This window comes from Cupressus sempervirens, chromosome 11 (genome assembly GCF_028749045.1).
Source record: "Cupressus sempervirens isolate cs-2001-9-10 chromosome 11, ASM2874904v1, whole genome shotgun sequence".
Classification (NCBI taxonomy): domain Eukaryota; kingdom Viridiplantae; phylum Streptophyta; class Pinopsida; order Cupressales; family Cupressaceae; genus Cupressus; species Cupressus sempervirens.
The window spans coordinates 275,397,477-275,421,286 of record NC_143128.1 but is presented as its reverse complement, the minus strand read 5'-3'; the positions used below and the strand labels follow the sequence as shown (position 1 = coordinate 275,421,286).

General features: G+C 34.2%; 1 protein-coding gene across 17 annotated transcripts in view; it reads right to left on the bottom strand.

Moving 5' to 3' along the window:
* The window catches only part of LOC149529181 (uncharacterized), a 272,432-nt gene that overhangs the window by 49,743 nt on the left and 198,879 nt on the right, over positions 1-23,810 (bottom strand). For all 17 annotated transcript variants that reach the window (XM_089811676.1, XM_089811678.1, XM_089811679.1 and 14 more), the window contains one exon: positions 17,266-17,360. In XM_089811676.1, coding sequence (XP_089667802.1) covers positions 17,266-17,360 — 95 coding nt within the window. The remainder of the gene's footprint in view (positions 1-17,265; positions 17,361-23,810) is intronic.

Below are 23,810 nucleotides of genomic sequence, written 5' to 3'. Positions count from 1 at the left end.
TTTATCTTACTATTTTCATGCATATTTTAGCTTGAAATTGCCCATTTGTCCATATATATGCCATGAAAAGTGCATTTTTCCTTTAAAAAGGATGAAAACTCTCATTTTCACACTTTTGGAATTTCCCCAAACTCCAAATTCGAATTTGCATATTGAAGTGGTTTCCTTGTTGGCATGTTTGAGTATTTTGCCAAAAGCATGTGTTTATTTTTTGTTTGTTTTTATGTTTTGCTTGTTTGCATTTCGGTTTTTTCTCCATTTAGAAGAAATTGCAAGTTCTTTCCCAAGAACTTGAGCACGTTTCACTTCACTCCACTTTCCATTTCCATGTCACAACACTTCATCTCTCACTCAATGAAATGTGATTACATGTCTTTCATCCCATTCGCCATCCGCATATGCATGTAATCCCATTTTCCATTTCCGTTTTCATCCATTTTATTTTTCACTTTCATTCGCACGACACGATTACACGAAATATCTTACATGTAATTGCATCTAAAAAGTCCAATTTTGACTAAAAGTCACTTTTTGTAAAGTCAAAAAGATGTCATTTTCTCCTCTCTAAATGCATTCACACCTCCATGAGCAAATACATGTTTCTGTATCTTTCCATGCTTTTCATCTTAGCCTTCATCCGCATATGCATGTAAAGCGTATCTTTCACTCACACTTGCATCTCATTTCACTTTCCACCTTCCGTTACATGTTGCATTTACATGTAATCCATTTTTCGTGTAATGACATCTTGAAAGCCCAAGTCACTTTTTGAAAATCAGCAATTTCCATTTACATGCATTCCCATGCGCCAAACACTTTACTTCAAAAAAAAAAAAAAAGAGTTAAAGGTGCTGATGGAAAGTTGTTTCGAGTGTACATCCGAACATCATCAAGAAAGTTTTCAAAGTGTCAAAGACTCCAGTTTGTGCTGATTTACAAAGGAGAATTTACGACAACTTGAGCGAGAAAAGATGGATCACATCAAGTTTCCACATGATAATGGACAATTCATCAAAAATAGCTAGAGGTTATCAAAAGACGCAACACTATGATTATCAACGTGAATGCAGCAGTAAAAGGTATAGAAACTCCCAATCATATTATCATCTGGGATTGCATCATCAAGTACAAGGCCTTTCAGAATTGTTCTTTTCTCTTTTGTCTTCTTTCTTCTTTCATGTTTGTAGTTGGAGAAGATGCATTACATAAAAAAGTGTAATTACATGTAATGCGAGTTACATGTGTATGTAAAAGATGTAATGTGAGTTGCACGTGCAGTTGCATGTAACCCTTTAGTTTCTGTAGTTAGACTTGGTCAAAGTTGGTTGAGTTGCTTCCACTTTTTCCTCCCCCTTTTTCTCATCTTCTTTGGCTATATAAAGGAGTGCCCCCTCATTGTAAAAAAGATCTTTTATTGTATGCAAGAAAGCTCTGCCACATTTGTGCAAGCATAACTTTGATTGTGTAGTACAAATTTGGGAGAAAAGTGAATAAAAGAAGCAATTGGATTCGAAGCTTTGACTGAAAGCAATTGTGATAGAACAAATTAGAAGCTTTGACTATAATTTGTGCCTATTGTCTTGATTCATGTTATTATTGTGTGTTCAATAAAAGAGCATAGAGAGTTAAGAAACAATTGAAGCTCGAGCTTTGACCAGGAACAATTGTGAAAATCCATAGCTAGAAGCTTTGTCTGTGGCTTGTATTTTCATCTTAATTCGCAAAATAGTTAGATTGTTCTTACTTTTAGGAGCCTTTGTGCCCTAATTGTAAAACTTTTACTACATAGAAGTACGATCGGACTTGGAGCCAAACCAGTATGTTTTAGCTAGCCTTTGAGTTAGTGAAGATTTATCGGTATCACTGTTTCCAGCTCTTGATAGAAGTGTAGTTAGAGATTTACCTTGCCCATTATTCGTTCTACGAATAAGTGGATCCTTTCTTGAAAGTTAAGAAGAAAGGATATTAGTAACACCCTGTTTAAGATCTCTCGACTTCTTGCTTACCTTGAGTTGATCCAAGGAATAGTGAGAAGGGGGAGCCTTCCCTTTAAGGTAGGAGAGACTCTTTCTCACACGCTGTGGCTGGTCATCGTATTTTGCTACTGAATTTTTACCCAAAACTGTCGGTTGCAAAATATCCTCCCAATAGTATGCAAGAGAGCTCTCAAGAAATCATGCAAGCATAACTTTGATTGTGTAGCATCATTTTGAAAGAAAAGTGAATACGAAGAATCAATTGAATCTGAACTTTGATTGAGTGCAATTGTTACTTGTGCAAGCTAGAAGCTTTGACTGTGATTTGCATTTGTTATTTTTGATTCATGTGTTTTTGCATTCTTGACAATTGAGTATAAAAAGAATTAGTAAGCATTCGGAGCTGAAGCTTTGACTGTGATTTGCATTTGTTATTTTTGATTCATTTGTTTTTCCATTCTTGACAATTGAGTATAAAAAGAATTAGTAAGCATTTGGAGCTGAAGCTTTGACTGGGAGCGGTTGTAGAGATATATAGACTAGAACCTTTAATTGTAGCTTATATTTTTTTCTTCATTCACAAAATAGTTAGAATCCTTTACCTTTGGAAGTCTTTGTGCCCCAATAGTAAAGGTTATTCTTATAATGTAAATTAAAACCAAACTTAGAGCCAAACTGGTACGCTTTCAGCTAGCCTTTGAGTTATTACTAGTTTATCAATATCACTATTTACAACTCCAGATAGAAGTGCAGTTCAAGGTTTCATCTTGCCCATTACTCGTTTCGTGAGTAAGTGGATTCTTTCCTAAAAGCTAAGAGGAAAGAATATTGATAAAACCCTTTCAAAATCTATCAACTTCTTGATTACCTTGAGTTGATCCAAGCAATGGTGAGAAGGGGCAGCCTTCCCTTTAAGGTAGGAGGGACTCTATCTGACATGTTGTAGCTGGTCATCCTATTTTGTGACTCGATTTTACTCAAAACTGTCAGTTGTAAAATATCCAACCAAGAATCACAATGTCATTAAATACACTTGTTGTCATGCATTTTGTCACCACAAAATGCAATTAACAGTACGGAACTTTTTCAACTTAGTTTCACATTTCTCTAAGTTTAGTTCGTTATTTAATTGGATACTATTGATCAACCAATTGACTCCAATTGATATAATGAATCCTTTTGTTGAAGGCTTTCATCAAGTCCTTTTTGTTTTTCTGTTTGTCAAGCCTATGCTTGATTTTTTAAGTCTTCAAAGTCTCTTTTCTCGTTTTTGAGTGTATGTGTTTGTTGGTTTTTATTCCTTTGATTTTGTTCAAGTCATTGCTTTTGGTTTTCCCTTTGATTTGATCTATCTTAGGGCTTAATCGAAGTTGGCAAACAAAACATATGACCAATTTAGTGCCCAAAAAGTCGACCTTTTAGGTGCAACTGCACCAATTAGAAATATCATGTTATATTTTTAAGTTGACATTCACTTTTTGAAAAATATTACATGAACTCATTTAATGTTATGTTTTTAAATTATTTTATCATTTTGATTTTTCACTCAAAGTGACTATAATGCACTTTATGTTATATTTTCAAGTTGAGTTGTTTTTTTATTTTTCACTTAAGTGACTATAGTAACTATATAGTTTAATTTAATTTTTTATTTCTAAATCAAATACTCTAGTAAATATTACTATTAAAATGATATTTGCACATTATATTTTAAATATGATAGTGTAAATGTTATTTATGATCAATTTAAGTAATATTTCATCAAAAATTAAATTGACGTGCTTAGTTCATCACTTAAGTTGAGCAAAACATGTCTACAGGGACATTTTAATTCAAAATATGTCATTGCATCTAAAAGGTGACATTTTGAATGAAAATTCATGTAAGTGCATAAAAAAGATATTGTTAGTGAACAAATTGTCCTTCAAGAAAATGCATGCAAATCTGACCTTGAATGCCCAAGTGAAAAGACAAACTAACACCAACAATTGGATAGGTTATCATGGGATCGAGAACCTTCCTTTGAATTTTTATCAGGTACAGCTCCCCGTATGAGATATTCAATAAATCAAAAGTGGATGCTTTTAACCAGAAAGCACGAAAGGATATCAAACATCTACTCGTAAATACAATGTAGATGCAAAAACCTATACTACTGCATAAAAAGAAAGTAAAGAACAGCAGATGACACAAAGTTCATTTGCTGGACGCTGCATTGTGTAATGGGGACGAAATTGTGTCTTTCATCTTCTTGGGAGAATTAAAATCAGAGCCTTGCTGGATATTTTGAAATGACAACGTAATAAGGAAACAATGATATCAGACTGTAATTTAGATAAAACTGAAAATGATACAAAGTTCACAATCAATGGAAGGAAAAATGTATTAAAACCAAAGTTTAATGTGTTTAACCTCCAGTCTCCCTTCCCTGACTATAAAAGACCACAAAGACTCTTTTACACATTACAATCCAATCATTATTCAAAGAAAACATAAACGTTTTCCACAATATTACATCAAACACCAAAATTTAATCTTCATCTCAGACACACAGTTCTGAAAAGAAAGAAAATCTGCCCATGCTCTGCCTCTCACTATCTCTCAAGAGAATGAAACAGTTTTTACAAATCCCCTCCCTTCCTGGAGCACACAGTCTGCAGTCTGGAAGCAAGAAAAAGAATGCCACACTGCTGTCTCTGACATTGGTATATTTATCTTGTTCTTTCTCCGTGGCTTTTCAGTTTCATAACTGATTCTTGAAACTTAATGATTTTCCATCATGTATCATCTTCAGTTCCAAAGGCCCCTTATGTTCTTGTACAGGTGGCTCATGTATGATGACTCATCTCCATAGAGTGCTTGTCTGGTGTAAAGAAAGATTCAATTACTCCACCTCTCTTTAGCAAATCATGCAACAGCACTACATCGATGTTTATATTTCTTGACATCAGTATGCTATCAGATCTTTTCCTTTGAGCCATAATGCGGATCTTTATCCTCTCAATCTATACGTAACCACCATGCATTCCATTTCAAGAGACCACACCGCAAGTATTGTGAGGGGTTTGGAATGTAGTGACAGCATCATTAATTGACACAATCAAAGAAAAATGTCAATATCCCATTGCCTCTTTTGTTTCCTCATAATATTTACGATTTACTCTCGAGTTTTCTTCCTTCTATTAAGCTGTCCACCTGTCATTAGTGCAGATGCTCCTTGAAAATTATATGCAACCAATTGGTATAGCTTTTGGGTAGCTTGGTTTGAATGCGGATTTGGCATAACTGCAGGCTTGGCATGATTGTATTTGAATGTTTGCATAGGAATAGAGCATATTAATTTCATGCAGATATGAATATAACTAAAGGGGGCTCCTTACTCACTCGAGGGCACGTGGATCCAAACTTAGATACCAGTGCCTTACCATTATACCTTCTTCAACTCAATGTAACTTGTACCACGTGTTGAGTGTATATGCATTATGGTATTATGCGGTGTTATATATATTCACATTTGTTCCATGATGAAACTCATTACTCCTTCCTATTGTGCATTACCAAGCGGTTAATCACCATACACATGGCATTCGGATTTTACAACCTATTGTAAAGCAAGATCCAATTACTTCACCTACATTTGTGAGGCTTTGGCGAGCCAATGCGTTGATTCGCATATGTGGCAGCAACAATTCGAATATAGGATGCATAACGCCGAATTACCTATGAGCGGCAATAAGCTTTTATTTCTAGAGACAACATCTTCGTGTCACCCACTATAGGATGCTCCACCTGATCTTCCTTTACCTTTCAATATATGTATGATGATGGTACAGTCGGCATTGTTTTGAACTACTGCTACCGAGAGTATATCGAACGTAGTCAAGCCTGTGGCTTACACCTTTATGCACACATGCGGCTATTGTCCAACTGGTGGGGGTTCATGGTTTTCCTTACCGATTAAAGACCACCTTCATCAAAAATATATTTTTAATACCATCACATTTAACATCACAGCATTCTGTGGCTTGTAGATGATTGAAATAATCCCCCATTGCAAGCAAGCCCCTGGCTGCTTGACAAGTTGTAAGAATTTGATACATCTACTGCATCTTATCACAAAAGAAATATCAAGACCCACCGAATGGCCTGTGTCAATAATAGTCCCTATAATGTATGCGAGACTTCTTCTTGGGCCAGTAACCATCTAGTCTGAAGCATCGACTTCCAATCTTGAACTAATTGGCTAAATGGTAAATGTGTCATTGTAGCACATTTCCTCAGCTAATCGGAGTGGGTGAATTTGCTTTATGCAATTTTTAGCATCAAAAATATAAGGGATGCGAGTTCCCAATACCAATGCTATCTTTTCCATATGACTGTGATATCCCACCCATTGACATATTAGGAAATCATAAGGCACATATATTTCAATTTGACTTCTATATCTTTATGCCTCTTCCATTGCCTATTCACCATATTTTCTTATCATTATCATGTTTGATTGAACTTTGAACCAGCATCATCTCACCAATGTTTGAGTCACCAATTTTGAAACAATGGGGAGGCTCTTGAATTGCTGCATTTTTGACTGGACCATTCATGGTGAATCATCAAATTCTTTTGCAAATTTACTGATTTCGTACATTCTGAGAACAATCAACTAAACACACATTCTGCACCTTGGAATTTGAAGCCTTGATCTTAATAAACCCTTGAAGTCGAAACTCAAACCTGTGACTTCAAACACATTGAACCAACTCTAAACCACTGAAAACAACTCTGAAGCTCCACTATGATGATATTTTATTCTCTAGCTGAGGAGTGTCTCCAAACTATGACCTCTGAACTTCTACATCGAACTATTGAACTTGACCGTTTGAGCCAGGATTTGAATCTGCAAGTTGAAGTAATGAGCCACCTTGAACTTCTGAAACATTTCGAACCATTGCACCTAATCTTCATCTCAACCTGCACCTCTACACTTTCTTGAAACCATTGGACTAACTAAAACTGAACCTTGAGTATGCATTGAGACAGAATTCTAAGCCTTTCTGAACTAACCAATCTGCATTTTCGAACCCATTTGTACCACTTTGAACTATGTTCAAAGTGGTTCGAAAACACGAATTCCAAGTTTTAAGACCATGCTCATATTGGGTGCTAACAAATACAAATGCACATTGCTAAAACATGAAATCACAGCTAAAAGGTGAGATATGCATATTGCAAAAATATGTAATGGCACCAAAAAGGTGTGTTTTTCTTAAATGACATGCATATGCATCTTGGAAGCCCGTTTTTAACCAAAATGCATATTTTTAGAACATGTCAATGCACCCAAAAGGTGTGTTTGGGTGAAAAGAAGCTCAAGACATGTTTTTAAAATTTGTATATGCATCTTTAAAGTGTGTTTTTCTCATAGCACATGCATTTACATCCCAAAAACCCGTCTTTGAAGATTCAAGGGCAAAAAACTTGATGTTTTATTCCTCCAAGAACACGTTTTCACCAAAATTCTTAGATCTACCCATATAATGACTTGAAATCCATCATAAGGGGGGTGTTTTTTAGTTTTAATGCATATACATGCATTTGGGGGTCATGATTTTGCATATCCAAAACAAACATGACTCAAATATATGCATTTTTTTAGCCAGGTTCTTGTGAAAAACGCCCAGATTTGGAGCAGGTTTGATCACTTTTTGGCTTAAATATAACTCATTTTGAGGTTTAAATTCATATATATGCTTTTGAAAAACACATTTTTCCCTTTAGATGTCAAAAAATCTTCATTTCATCCCTTATTTGAATCACGTTTTTGTTAAAAATGCCCAGAAATTTGCATTGTTAATCCGCTATTATGCATTTTAAAGCCATGTTTTTGCATTTGGATCCATGTATTAGCATTTGGGAAAGTTGTTTTTGCATTCACAAGTCAAAAACTATCAATTTACATGCATTTTTTTAACCACGTTTTTGCAAAAACAGCCCAGATTTTTGCATTAAAAAGCTATGTTTTTGTTTTAAAAACTCAAAAAATGGCATTTCAGCCCATACATTTGGATCAAGAGCCCTCTTTTTTTGGTTTTAATGCATGCTATTGCCTTTGGCGACTACGTTTTTGGCCTTCTCATGTCAAATTCGACCACTGAATGTCCATTACATGCTAGTACAAAAGTCAAATATTTGTTTGCAAATCTGGATTTCGAGGAGAATCGGTCTTCAAGTCTATAATTCTTGCTATTTTGGCTCATTGATCTTCAAGTGGACATTTTCAATCTTGTTCATAAATTTGTGCTTATCTTGCTATTCTATTGCATATTATGGTTTGTTATTGCACATTTGTCCAGATATATGCCATGAATAGTGCATTTTTAATTTAAATATGATGAAAAATTTTCATTTCCATACTTTTGGATTTTCCCCAAACTCTAGATTCGAATTTGCATTTTCAAGCAACTTGCTTGTTGACATGTTTGAGTTTAAGACCAAAGGCATGTGCTTGTTTTGTGTTTGTTTTCGTTGTTTGTTTGCTTGCTTTTTCATTTTTCTTCATTTGGAAGAAATTGCAAGTTTTTTCCCAAGAACTTGAGCACATCTCACTTCACTCCACCTTCCACCTATTCGTGCAAGTGCATCGTTTCATTCCATATTCACCTTTCCATGTCATAGCACATTGCATCTCTTTCTTCACATGCGATTACATATATTTCCATCCATCATCAGCGTGTACATGTAATCTCATTCTCCATTCCCACTTTCACGCATCTCACTCTCCACACCCAATCACATGTCATGATTACATGAAAATTCCTTTACATGTATTTCCATCTTGAGACTCATTTTTGACTAAAAGTTACTTTTAAAGAGCCAAACAATGTCATGTGCACGCATTCCCATGTACTTTCTATATCACATCCAATTCATTGCACATGTTTCATGAGTATCCAATCAATACTCCGAATATACTATTCCTCAGAGATCCATTTTGCCAATATTCTCATGGAGTTAGAATCCATATTTTCCAATCATGAATTCAATCTCATTGAAACTTTTATGTTGCAGCAAGTCAAGATATGCCAGAATTTCTATAAAGAATGAAGAGAAGTGGTAATTCATTTGGTCTCCATTTTCCCAATAATTGTCCGAGTTCGTGTGGGAATGTGCCAAACACTGTTTCAAAAAAAAAGGTTAAAAAGTGTTAGTAAAAAGTTGTTTAGAGTTTACATATGGACATCATCAAGAAGGTCTTCAAAGTGTCCAAGACTCCAGAATGTGCCAATCTACAAATGTGACTTCACGACAACTTGAACGAGAAAAAACTTGATCACATCAAGATTTCAAATGACAACAAACAATTCATCAAAGCGAGAAAGAGGCTATCAAAAGATGTAACACCATGGTTATCAAGGTGAATGCAGTGGCACAAAATATAGGAACTTCCAATCTTGTTATCATCTGGGATTGCATTTTCAACTACAATGCCCTTTTCCTTCTTTTCTGTCTTCTTCTTTCATGTTTGTAATTGAAGAGAATGTATTACATAAAAATGTGTAATTACATGTAATATGACTTAAATGTGTAATCAGGTGTAATCCAATAATTTCTCTTGTTAGTTAGACCAGGTCAAAGTTGGTTGAGTTGCTCCCACTTTTTCCTCCATCTTTTTCTCAACTCCTTTGCCTATATAAGGAGTGCCCCCCTCATTGTAAAAATCATCTTTTATTGTATGCAAGAAAGCTCTACCACACTTGTGCAAGCATAACTTTGATTATGTAGTACGAATTTGGGAGAAAAGTGAATAAAAGAAGCAATTGGACTTGAAGCTTTGACTAGAAGCAATTGTGATAGAGCAAATTAGAAGCTTTGACTGTAATTTGTGCCTACTTTATTTGATTCATGTTACTATTGTGTGTTCAATAATAAAACATAGTGATTTAAGAAGCAATCGGAGCCGAAGCTTTGACTGGGAGCAATTGTGGTGATATATAGACTAGGAGCTTTCACTGTAGCTTGTATTACCATCTCAAATTCATGAAAAATAGTTAAAATTTCCCTACTTCCAAAAGTCTTTGTGCCCCAATAGTAATGATTTTTCTTATCAATTAAGCAAACAGGACATAGAGCCAAACCGTTACACTTTCAATCAGCCTTTGAGTTAGTGTTGGTTTATCAGTATCACCATTTCTAATTATTAGATAGAAGTGTAGTTAGAGATTTCATCTTGCCCATTACTCACTCCACGGTTAAGTGAATTGTTTCCTGAAGGTTAAGAGGAAAGAATATTGGTAGCATCCCTTACAAAATCTCTCAACTTCTTGCTTACCTTGAGTTGATCCAAGGAACGGTGAGAAGGGAGAGCCTTCCTTTTAATGTAGGAGAGACTTGGTCTCACATATCGTGGTTGGTCTACCTATTTTGCGACCAGATTTACCCAAAATGGTCGGTTGCAAAATATCCACCCAACAAAACTAAAAGCCATTATCATAATGTCAAAAAATGAGGTGCCTAATATCATAATATAAAGGCTTATTATCATTAATGGCTAATATTGTGGGAGCTTTTGCCATCATTATGCCTTTCCATGTTTAAATCAATTCAAAATTATGATGAAAGGGAAAAGAATGAGAAATTATTTGAAAAGAACTATTCTAAAATACTTTGGTTGAGAAGTGTTGGAGGGATATTTTGCAACCAACAGTTTGTGCAAATTCGGTCTCAAAATAGCATGACCACCCATAGCATGTTAGATAAAGTCTCTCCTACCTTGAAGGGAAGGATCCCCCTTTTCTTTGTTCCTTGGGTCAACTCAAGGTAAGCAAGAAGTTAGAGGTACTTAGAAGGGTGTTACTAATATTCTTTCCTCTTATTTCAGGAAAGAATCCACTTACTTGCGGAGGGGGTAATGGGCAAGAAGTGATGCAATTATTGTCATTGATAGCAATACAAGGGTACAATACAGAAGGAGCCATTATACACTGGAAGCAATAATGATTTGGACAAGTCACAATTAGACTAAGAAGCGATATGTGTAAGACTTATTGAGACTTTAAGAATGAAAATAAACAAAGACATCACTCAGGCAAGCAAAGCATGCAAATAATGAAAGATAATACTTAGAATGGTGTTTACATCAGAAGGCATAGTGACAACAGAAAATACATAGTCTATGAGAGTGTTTACAGGTATTTATTAAAATAAATAGAGACCATCATTGTCTCTGCATTGGAAAGTGACAATAGAAGTCAGAAATATAACAAGAGTTTGTACTATTGAAGTCTCTAATATCTCTATTGAAGCCACGTAAAGTCCTCCCACAAAGAAATGTAAAACAACAGTTTCTAGAATAAGTCTTAGTAAATACGTAACTATGCCATATGTCCAATCCAAGTCGCATTACATGAAAGAAGAGACAAACTTTAGAAGTCAACGACATACAAATATTTGTGAATATTGAGTGCAACTATATTGACAACATATGAAGATGGTGAAAGCTACGCAATACTCAAAAGAGAAATAATGGTATGCTCAAACAATCTAAGCAACGATTTTGGAGGTTATGACAACACAAAGAAATCAAAATCATCATCACCGATAATTTTTAATGGTTCCAGTGTGACAGTGTCTATGTGAAAAGATGGAGCGATCAGATTAGCTATGGAATCCATGTCACTCATAGGGAAAGAATGAAAACCACATTTTGTCAGCGATTGAAGACAAGCGACGAGTATTAGAGGAAACTACTAAGAAGGATGTCATTATATATATATATATATATATATATATATATATATATATATATATATATATATATATAGAGAGAGAGAGAGAGAGGGAGAGAGAGAGAGAGAGAGAGAGAGAGAGATTGGAGAAGAGACAAATTCAAGAAGCCATGATAGACAAGATAAAAGGTCTCCACTCTAATAGAGTCTGACAAAATTGCAAGTAATCGACGACACCTGGAGAAATATTTGTGCAGTCATCATTGGAATATCTAGTTTGTGAACAAAAAGGTATTTGAACAAACCTATGTGAGGCACCATAATTAAATGATCTAATCACAAGTCATTGGGTTTCCAAAAATAATCGGCAATAGAACTTATAATATCTATTAAAGATATAACCATAACAATAAAGTATTATGTTATGTTTAAAAAGAAAAATAATAAACATTTAGTTTATTTAAAAGAGATGTGACTTTATTAAAAAAAACAATATCATATATAAATAAGAGATGATATTTGAGAATAAAAAGCAAGCAGCTTGAGAAGTTTGGAATAGATGAGCAAAAATAAAGGAGATATATTCGGATATTATAAATTTGATATATATCTTTAATCGGAATTTTAAGAGTAGTGTGAGGAGAGCAAGAATATATATCTATTGAAGAAAATTGATCGACTTCAAAGGAAAGGAAATTACAGTTCCATCATCAATTGTAAAAGCAACAAAAACAAAAGTGGAGTTTCAAATTTGACATCAGAAGTGGGAGTAGATGCTTCCAGTGGGTTGAAGCCTATGAACTGTGGGAGTTGTAGCTTCCAATGGGTTGGTGCTCGTAAATTGAGGTTGGAACCTCTAGTAGGTCAGAGCCTACAAACATATTGTAAAAAGATTCAAAATTATATAAAAGCAATTATTTGTCATGGTTTTCTCCCACATTGGGTTTCCACATAAAGTGTGTTTTTGTGTTCAAGTGCATCATTGTTGATTTTTGTATCTAAAATAATTATTTGGATAAAAGTTTTCAAATTGACAAAAAATATTAATACACTGATTCACCCCCCCCTCAGTATATTTGTGTGCTCTTCAAGAAGAACATTTAAACTACACTTCCATCTAGAAATTGGAAACAGTGATACCGATAAACCAACACCAACTCAAAGGTTGATTGAAAGCGTACTAGCTTGGATCTAAGTCCAATTGTTCTACACTATAAAAGTAAGTCGCTACTACTCGGGCACAAAGACATCCAAAAGTAGATGATTTGTATGCTATAATCCTACAAGTTATTTCAGTTTAAACAAATAAAAATAACTTAAACCTAACAAACTGCGTGAATATCAGACTGTAATATAACCTATAGTCAAAGCTTCGGCTCCAATTTTTTCTTTGACTCACTTGCTCTAATAAACATACAACAGTAACAAAAATCAAAGACAATGGACACAAATCACAGTCGAAGCTTATAACTTGCTCTATCACAATTGCTTCAAGTCAAAGCTTCGAATCCAATTGCTTCTTTGTATTCACTTTTCTTCCAAATTAGTACTACACAATCGAAGTTATGCTTGCACAAATTAGGCAGAACTCTCTTGCATAAAATAAAAGATGATTTTCACAATGGCAGGTCGCCCCTTTGTATAAGAAAAGGAGTGAGAAAAGTAGAGAAAAGGTGGGATGAACTCAACCATCTCAACTAAATCAAAAAAGGAAAGAATATTTTTTAAATTACATGCACGTAAGGATCATTTAATCGAATTACATGTAATCTATCTTTTGCAACTACAAAGCTGAAAATACACTTGAAGAAAATAATGAAACTATTGATTCCAAATGAATCAATCCTATAGATTATCAGCAAAGGCTTTGTACTTGATGATATAATCGTGGATGGCTACTGAATCGAGAGTGCCTGTATTCCATGTCACTACATTCTCTTTTATGAATTGTCGTTTTCATTTGAAAACTTGATGTAACCAAGTTTTTCCTCATTCTACAATTGTGAATTCTTCTTTGTCAGATTCACACATTCTGAAATTTTTTACGCTTTGAGAACCTTCTCAATGTTGTCCGGGTGTAAGCTCAGAACAACTTCCCCTATAGAATCTTTAACAGGTTTTTCTCTCTCTTTTGGCAACATGAAGATTCGAAATAATGGAAACATCTTCCAATGGAATTGAATCCATTAGGATTGCAAGATTTGGTCACTAATGGAAAAACTTTATATACTTTTTAGGTACTTTTTGAACACTTTAGAAGGATGGAAATGGTATGAACAACTTGTATTTTGGACAATAACAGCCAAAATCAGGTTTTGGAAGGTAGGTTGCATGTAGCCAAAATAGGACTTTTTTTTTGAATGGCCAAGAATGCAAGTTGGAAGCATAAGGATGTGTGCAAAATGAGAATTTTTGGTATTTAAATGTCTGAACTTTCACCAAAATCGGGGTTTATGAGAGGCAATTACATGTAAAAATCCATCGTTTTCACTTGATGTAAATATGCAATCGAGTTTGTGAGATGTTATTGCATATGAAGCAATAAGGAGTTTGGATGTATGGAAAATGGATTGAGTATTAGGATGAAAGCATGGATATGCACTTCCATTCTTGGGTGAAATCTTCAACTTTTCTCCAAAAGAAAACCAAAATAAGCAACAAGAAATATACAAAAGCTAACAACAAAGAGAAAGAAATACCTCTTGCTTTGAGTCAAACTTCGATAAACTCCAAAACTTCACTTTGCATGCAATTTTATTTTTGAGATGGAAGAGCTTTGCATTTGCAACAAAGACACAGATTTCAAGCTTATTTAATAACTTAAAGCAAAAATCAAGGGCTGCATTTGAGCAAATGGATAACGAAGAGCTAAAGAATACAGAAAACTAGCAAAAAAAACAAGAAATGTAAGTAAAGTAAAATCCTCACACTTACTTGGAGAGCAATGAGAAATGTTTGGAAGAAAGAGAAGTTGGGATGAACTTGTCTTCTCCAAAATTGGATTCTCCAAGTGTATTTTCATGCGGTAACCAAATATCTTTGAAAGATTCAAAGTTTAGCTCCAAATCATGGCTGCAAGATTCAAATGCATGTGCAAGGTATTGCTGATATGATTGCAAATGTCTTCCTAAGTGCAGATCGCACTTATGGGAATGATTTCTATGTTTGAGAATGCATCTACAAGGCAAATTGTGGTCTCCAAGGCCAAACGCATGTGCATGTAGTTGATGCAAATGTCTTGAAAAGCTTTTCCCTCCAACATTTTATGTAAGGTAAGGTTTAGAATGCCCTATTGCATCAACATTTTTGGCTTTGAAGCAGAAAATCACGGTTTTGAACTTTTGAGAGCCAAACACATGTATTAAATATGCAAGGTAAATGCATATACTTCCTTCACGGTTTTGAACTTTTGAGAGCCAAACACATGTATTAAAAATGCAAGGTAAATGCATATACTTCCTTCCCAAGTCCAAATTGGGTTCTTTGGAGCTAAAACATGTAATGTTTTTGATGTAAATGCACTATTTTCAGGCAAAGCAGGGCCTCTAACTCCAAATGTATGAAGAGAAAATACAATACAAGCTTTTTGTATTGCAATTCAACTCACTCTCCAAAGGCATTTACATGTGACATTTTTGATGCAAATGCATGCCTTCAATGTAAATCAGATTCTCCAAGCCTCTTAGCATGTTTTATAATGTGCATTGGTATTGCTCAAGTCCAAAAGTTTTCCCTTGGAGAGCAAAAACGGACTTTTGAAGACCAAACGCATGTCATGTATTCGCATGCAAAGCAAAAACAAGCTCCATAAAAGCATTTGCATGCAGCGTTTTGAGTGCACAAAGAAAATCACAGTCTCCAAGGGCATTTGCATGTATTAAATATGCAAAGCAAAGACATGTTTGGGTGATTTTGGAGTTGAAGGCCAAAATTGGGGTCTCCATATGTAAACGTGTGTTTTAAATATACAACATGGATGCATGTAAGTCATATCGCAAACAAAATCGGGTCTCCAAACCCTTTTACATGTAATGTATTTGCACTTGGAAACTACACTCTCTACATGCCATTAAATGTGACATTTTTAGATACAAATGCAAAATCGGGTTTAGAATGATCAAATGCAAATTTAAAATATACAAGACAAAGTCATAAAACCCATCCATAGACAAAAATCGGGGTTAGAAGGGCCCATTGATTGTCATGTTTTCTTGTCTTGCACTTACATGTATTTTGGCCAAAACTCTACTTCCAAGCCAAAATCGCACTCTCTAGGAGTGATTACATGTTTTAAATATGCAATGCATTTACATGCGTTTACATATCCAAGCCAAAATCACACTCTCTAGATGTCTTTACATGTCTTTCATTCTCAAAAATAACATGTAATGTTGTTGCATCACTTAAATTTCCTATTTAGCACTAGTCTAATTGATTATTAAGCAAATATCACTTAAAGTTGTCAAATATCATATTCACACTATATATTTTACATATTATGTGCAAATATGTTCAAAAAGTAACATTTCACTTAATTGTTTTAAAATAAAATATTAAAATAAATCTCAAAATTAAATTAGACTATAAAGTGCACAAAGTCACTTAAAGTGAAAAATTTAAAAGCAACTCAACATTATATTATAACATAAAGTGCACTATAATGACTTAAATCACTTAAGTGATAAAGTAACTTAAAAACATTACATAAAGTCATTTTAATTTATATTTTTCAAAAAGTGCAACTCACCATTAGAATATAAGGTCAATATTTCAAATCTGAAATTGGACTTGGAGAACCCACTTTTTAGGCGCTAAAACCTTGATATCTTTTGACTGATAATTCCAATTAAATCTCAAGAGATATCGAACTGAAGGGAAAACCGAAAGCAAGAGATTGAAGGAAACAAAGAGATTAAAACAAACTAAACAAACACTCAAAAATGCAAAATGGACTTTGAAGGCCTGAAAAATCAACTATAGGCTAACAAACTAAAAAAAACACAGAGAAAGACTTGACAATAGCCTTCGGTAAAAGGATTCATCATATGAATTGGGAATGATCAGTTAATCAATCTTGGCCAATCAAATAGTGAATTATCTCAGAGAAACGCGAAACTTAATTGGAAAAGTTTCATACCGTTACCTCCATTTTGTAGTGACAAAATTCAGGACAACAAGATGGATATACTTCTGATGTCTGTGGGTGTCAAAGACGAGAAAACAAAGTCCATTAATGTCTTCAAGCTAGGCAAGGGAACCTCAAAATTATTTTGGTATTGAAGAAATAAGATCATTCAGATGTAAATGCACAGCCTATTCAAATCTAGTCGGAATTCTCCCAATGAAACATAGATTAAAATATTGCTACAGGGGTGTGCTTAAAGATAAATTATAAATAAAAACTATAGATTACATATTATAATGCATACAAATGATTAGACTTGAAGATTATGTAAGTGATTTCATATTATCTGAACTATAATGTAGCATTTAATTGAATTCTGATGATAACAGACAATTATTCTATGACGATTTCTCAATAAAATCATAAAGGCATAGAGAATTACAAGTCAACGTTTCCTGACAACATGTTCCAGATTCCATGGTAGCTCCACATGTAGAATCCAAATTATCTAATGTCAATGATGATTGAATAGGTAATCTGCAAAAACATAAAATGGGTTACTGTTTATCAGTTTGAGGTTCCTAATGGATTCACAAAAACAGTTGTGATTCTTTAATAGAAACAGTCAATCCATAGTCACTTACTGAAGGTTTCAACACTCCTGAACAAGAAAAAATAGTAAACTCCAAATCTGAATGATGGAAAGAATAACTAGAAATATTTATATGACTTGAAAAGAAGCTGGAATTGAAACTCATATCATTAGATATCCAGGTAACAAGAGTACAATTAAGTAAACATCAAACAATTATTTGTCAGTTTTTCATACTTATAGATCAAATATCAATGAATGAAATTGCAACCATATATGCTACTATAGGAGGATCCAATAAAAACAGTGAATGATCTGCATAGACTCTGACAACCTGGTATAATTTATTTGAGGAAGCACTTATTTCAAAAGTAAAATTGCAGGTTTGGCTTGCTTTCCAACGTTATGGACTCTTAAGCTTGATTTTAAAAATTCATTTTTCACTCTCATATAACTTAAGCCTGAAATAAAAATAAAAAACTGAGGTAAAGTCATAGTTAATTCTGATATTTAAATTCATCATTAGTTGGTTCCTGTCTCTCAAATCACAAATCTTGCCTTCATTCAAAACCACCTTATCTCAACTGTCATATACATTTAGTGGAGACAAGCATAAGACTGTGTGCTAATGGACATATGCAAGCAGTTTCTCCATTAGCATACGTCCTACTACATACTAGAGGTACCATGGAGCATGACCATCATCAAACTTTCAAGATGAAAAGAACGATGCCTACTCTTCACCAAAACCTTGTCATAGATGAGAGTGCCTGTATAAGAACTTGGCAGGGCAATTAGTAATACAAATACTTGGCAAAACATTTGGTGTAAGACTCAACAATACTTGAAAAAGAATAATTTTTTTTATTGGGCCCTTTTATTCCATAATTAAATTTCCATTTGAAGATTACTGTTATCAGGCCAACAAAATTCTCTTGAAAATGTTTGAAAGATCCTCCTCAGTACTTTGACCATGAAGAGAAATGGACATCTAAACCAACAGCATTTTCTATTCTTACAGCTATAACCCTACTCTTACAGCTATAACCCAGGTTCAAGCCCCCACCTTAGTGATGGAATTATTGTCATTGATGTCAAAGGAATTCTTGAGCGTGAACAAAATGATAAATGTTAGCAATGTCAAAGGTTGAAAGAAGAAGTCAAAGATAAGGAATTGATTAATATTATACTGATGGACAACATAAGCATTACTATATTCTATAGTTAAAGATGTGAAAGAGACTAATGACCATTAAACATTGAGGCAACATAAATATATTCAGCCGATCAAATATGGTGTGTTAACAAGCAGTAAATAAAGAAAATAAAGATTAAAAGGTTATGATGAACAACGATTAATTATATGTACATAACTAGATGACTATTATTGTCATCAAAGCAAAGACAGTAATATGAATACCCTAACAAGTACTAAGTCAAAGATATCTTGCACATTTTTGTTGGCCTGATAAAGCAAGTCAAGAGATCGATGAGTAATATCGCTCAGAAAGGAGCACTATCAATAAGGGATGCAAAGGATGGATACAACCTAAACAATAAAGAAAAAAAGATGGCACTGTTATTATTAAACGAATGGCACATTGAAGTCAATCTTGTCCATGTCATCAAAAATCTTCAAAGAAACAACGCTGGGAAATAACAGAGGTTTATACTCAGTTGCAATGGTATATGGTTTCACTGTTGGAAGAAAGTCATTACCAGCGATACAAACAAATATGGATCTGCATATATATATATATATATATGTTTTCAGCGATACAACCATACTGATCTACATGTATATGTATCTTCAGCAATACCAATAAATACTGGTTTTGGTCCAAACACAAAGCATCAGCAAAATCTGTATGTAAGAGCGCAACATGTAACAGAGTAATAAGTTTTGATACCAAACAACCAAGCATCATTGAGTGGTCAAATTTAAAGAATAGAATTACGCGTGTCTTTCATATTCAAGTCGTGCTGTTACAGATTGAGTCTTTAAATCTTTAATTTGAGTCTCCAAAAAATATCGAATATTAAGCAACTACATGTTGACATTTCAAGATATGGACAGAGGTACTATTAAAGACAATAGCAGATAAAGTATACAATGGAGAAGAGGAATCATGACGGGAAAATACAAGGCAAGAAAGTGATAAGTCTTACAATGGTAACAATGTATCAAACAGAGATTTGATACACAAAGATATATGTCTCAATATATATATAACAGGTGCGATGAGTATTTAGTATTGAAGACCCAGTATATACATATATGTATATTTATATGTATATATATATAACAGGTGTGATGAGTATTTAGTATTGAAGACCCAGTAAAGACATACAGTGAGTGTGAATACTTTTGGTCAAAGATTTTGATTAGCAGCAGATATCAAGAATTGTATATCATAAACGAAGCTGTCATGAGCCCAAATTAATAGTAATCAAAACATGAATATTATATAGATTATTTATCTAATGATAAATACTCCATAAAATAGTATAATCTTACTTATGATTAATGTGGAATAATATTTTTACTCAATATAAATAGAATCAATAATAAATAGTAATGTTTTACATTAATAGTTTAAATATGTTCAATCCATAAATAAATCAAAAATATATATATTATATCGATAAATAAATAAAACATTGAAATCAAAAGGTAGAAAATAAATAATAAAAATATATCCCTAACATGGGACCCATTCACCATACATCGTCACTTGATTAGTCGAGAGGCACGAGCCATTCAAACATGATAGGTATAAAGACGTGAAGGAATGATTTGGAAGGAGGAAGAAAGGAAGGTGGCACAATATTTTAAGCGGAGAAGGTGACAAGGCTACACATATAGAAGCGACAACTATAATCCATGTCACCCAAGTACAAAGGAGTTGGCGAATAGGAGGAAGCAATAGGGATAATTGGGGGACACATCGACGAACGCAGAGGACGTAAACCGACCATCAAAGGACATCCATAGACCACTGGGTGACTGCCACATAAGCAAGAATAGAAAAGACAACAACATCATTGCTGCGAGGCGAGAAAGGAGGAACGTAAGCCACTATTACCAAGGACCCGCAAGATCAGACAACGCACAAGGCAGGAATCAAACAATTTCTCATTCAAATGTTCGAGGTTTGACTTTGACTTGAACGGATTCCCAATCAAAGTGCATGGAGAGTAAATGAGGAGCCACTAGCCACGTCAAGGTTATATCATCATCAGATAGTTAAGTATGTAGAATGGGAGTGTAGGAAAGTGTAATTATGTGAAGTAATTTTTTATTAATTATATCTAGTAATATATGAAGAAGATTATATTTAGATATTTTTGTAATAGTACTATTACTAGAACATAGTAATAGCATTATTAACTAATCTAATTTTATACCATTTCAATATGAGAATTCTTAAGATCAATTGAATTATGACTAGGATAATAAATGTAAATTATTTTAGGAAGAGTATTGATTTACATTAAACATTTAATATGAAACTATTGAAGGGATATGTAGTAGATGTATTAAGATAATCTCGTAGGACTTTGAAGGATAATGGCTAACTAATCGAGGATCGTTCTGAGGAACCCAGAGTGTCTTCCCAAAGGATTATGAAGCCCGACTTGAAAGGTAGTTTGAGGGAAGAAGGCCAAATAATCGAAGGCCATTCCTCATGAACACAAGGGATCCTCACAGAGGGTTAGGAAGCCAGATTAAGGATCCTCAAAGATGTGTAGAAATGTTGGAATCCCTAGTTATCAATCACTAGAATTGAATTTAATAGTCTATACTTCTCATTATTTCTATAGGTAAAATTGTCCCAAGAAGTGGGGACATTACAGAAGCTTATCTACATACTGTTTAATAATCAAATATTCTAGGCACTAACGATATCAAAGTTTGGCATTTAAAGAAAACAAATATATATAACAAAGATAAGCAGCGTGTAAATGACACGAATGCTGCAAAGAAATTACAATGGAAAAAGACAAATTATCAGTCAGTAGGCAAGCCGCGACATATAAAATAGCCAAGGAATGACTAGACAAGCAAAGAGCCAATGATTTCTATCGTAAACTCCATACGATGTATGATATATATAAATATATATTTCAAATGCAGAAAATGATTAAATGATGTGTAATAGTGACAGAACAAGCCGTTGGGGGTCTTTAGTGGCTACAAGAGATATTAAATTAATGGAGCACTACAGCCACTTCGGAAAAATATTCATTACATCATTAGTTGATAATGAACTACCCAAACAAAGTGATATAATGTTTAATCACTAATTTGTAAACTCTTAATTAAGTTTTTTAAAGAGATGGGGCTCTTTCATAGGTCACCTTATAAGATATATAAAGGGATTGAAAAATGTTTGAAGAAAATGTAAAGTAATAAAAAGAATGTAATAGAAATGAAATGAAAAGAAAAGGAAGCTATCTGGAAGATTTGTCTGAAAGAGAGTGTGCAAGTAAAAATGAATAAATAAAAGGAAGTGAAGGAAGAATATGCTGATTGGAACTATTGAACAAAGCAAATTAGAAAAATATATATAAAGGTGAAGGAACATAGAGAAGGGCTAAATGAATATGTATTTGCGGATTGATTATCTGATACATATATCAAACTGAGAATATGATAAGCAAAACAAAGGCTAACTTCATGTAGAAAGAAAAGTGTAAGTGCTGCAAACAAAGAAATCTTTACTGAGATGAGGAATTGTGTGCAGTGGGTTGGTGCTCACACAAACAACAGTGGGGGTTGGTGCTTCCAATAGGTTGGAGCCTGGGAAGTATGGGAGTTAGAACTTCCAGTGAGTCGGTGCTCATAAACGGAGGGGTTGGATCCTCTAGTAGGTTGGAGCCTACAAAACATTGTAAGGAATCAGTTTATATATAGAGCAATTATTTTTCATGGTTGTCTCCCGCATTGGGTTTCCACGTAAACATTGTGTTATTTTGTTATGTGCATAATTGTTGATTCCCGCATTTCAAGTTATTTGGATAAAAAGTTTTTAAATTGGCAAAGTTGTTATTATACTGATTCACCCCCCCTCTCAATATAATTATGTGTTCCCCGCTGAGATGCAATTTTATACCCACATTATTCTCCAAAGAGGCCAAGGGACCACTGATTTCCCCACATTTACCAATTCTTAAAAACAAAAAACAAAACAAAAATTGTCGCTAGAAAGTTAAAATTCTTATACAAAATCATAGTTACAGGACTCGGACTTGCCTCTAATTCGGATAATCAAAATTGGGCTCAGACTCGGACTTGGTGACCAGACTCGACAAGGACTCAGAAAATCAAAAAACCCATAAAATTCAAAGATTTTTAAGGATTTAAAGATTTTGTCTGTATCTTTTAGTCAATTAACATCAAACACACAATAACTAAGATAAATAGAAGCTACTTAACACACATACACAATTTTTCATAAATCACATAAGTATGAAAGCGAATTTCTGAAGGAAAAAATCTGAATAACGTAATATGAAGTTAAACATACTATCACTGTCAAATGTCTACAATATTCATGGATTATGAAATCCATAGAATCAAAAGTTCAAAACACATATCAAAATAACAGCTAGAGTTTAGAAGACTAAGGCTCATGGTAGCTTATGTCCTCCTATGAATACGCTTAAGATAAGTCATGGAAGACTGTAGAGCCATCGTCTCTCCCTGTGTTTGAGGCTGAACATCAAGGGAATCCTCATCCTTATACTCATCCTCATCCACACCCACATAATCTTCATAATCAAACCCAGATCCATCACTCCTAGCCTTAGGATCTTGCACTCAGTCTCCTTGCACTGTAGCCTCCTTGACTGCCATCGCTACTGCCTCTGCCTCCCAATCCACCTAATCAACCCAGTCCACATCTTCATCATTAAAGACAGGATCAGCAATCTTTGTGCTCCACTCTGGATGTGGATCAACAGTTTTTAATACAATCGGTGCCCTGGATCTGCCTATGGTGAAGGCAAAGGTTGTAGTGAACAGAGACAAGATCATTCAATTTTTGCACAGACAAAGGAAATGCAAGTAAGTTTGTAGAAGCCTCCTCCAAATGCTTTCTTTACCTCCTCTCAATACTAAAGTGTAAGCCACAAAGTTGCACAGAGAATCGACAACTGATATGAGAGAGCCAACCGGGTTGCTAATTTCTCTCTAAAAACCCCAATACTCTTCTCTAACTCTTTGCTCTCTGTCACAAGCATTAGTAAAGGATGGAATGACCTTTTTACGTAAAATAGATGTTATACAAAGCACAAACAATGCACTTAACCCTTTATTTTATTATTATTTTGCACTTTATGTGTCCTACTGTCGGAGAGAGTCCAAAACTCGGGACTCTACGAGTTAGGAT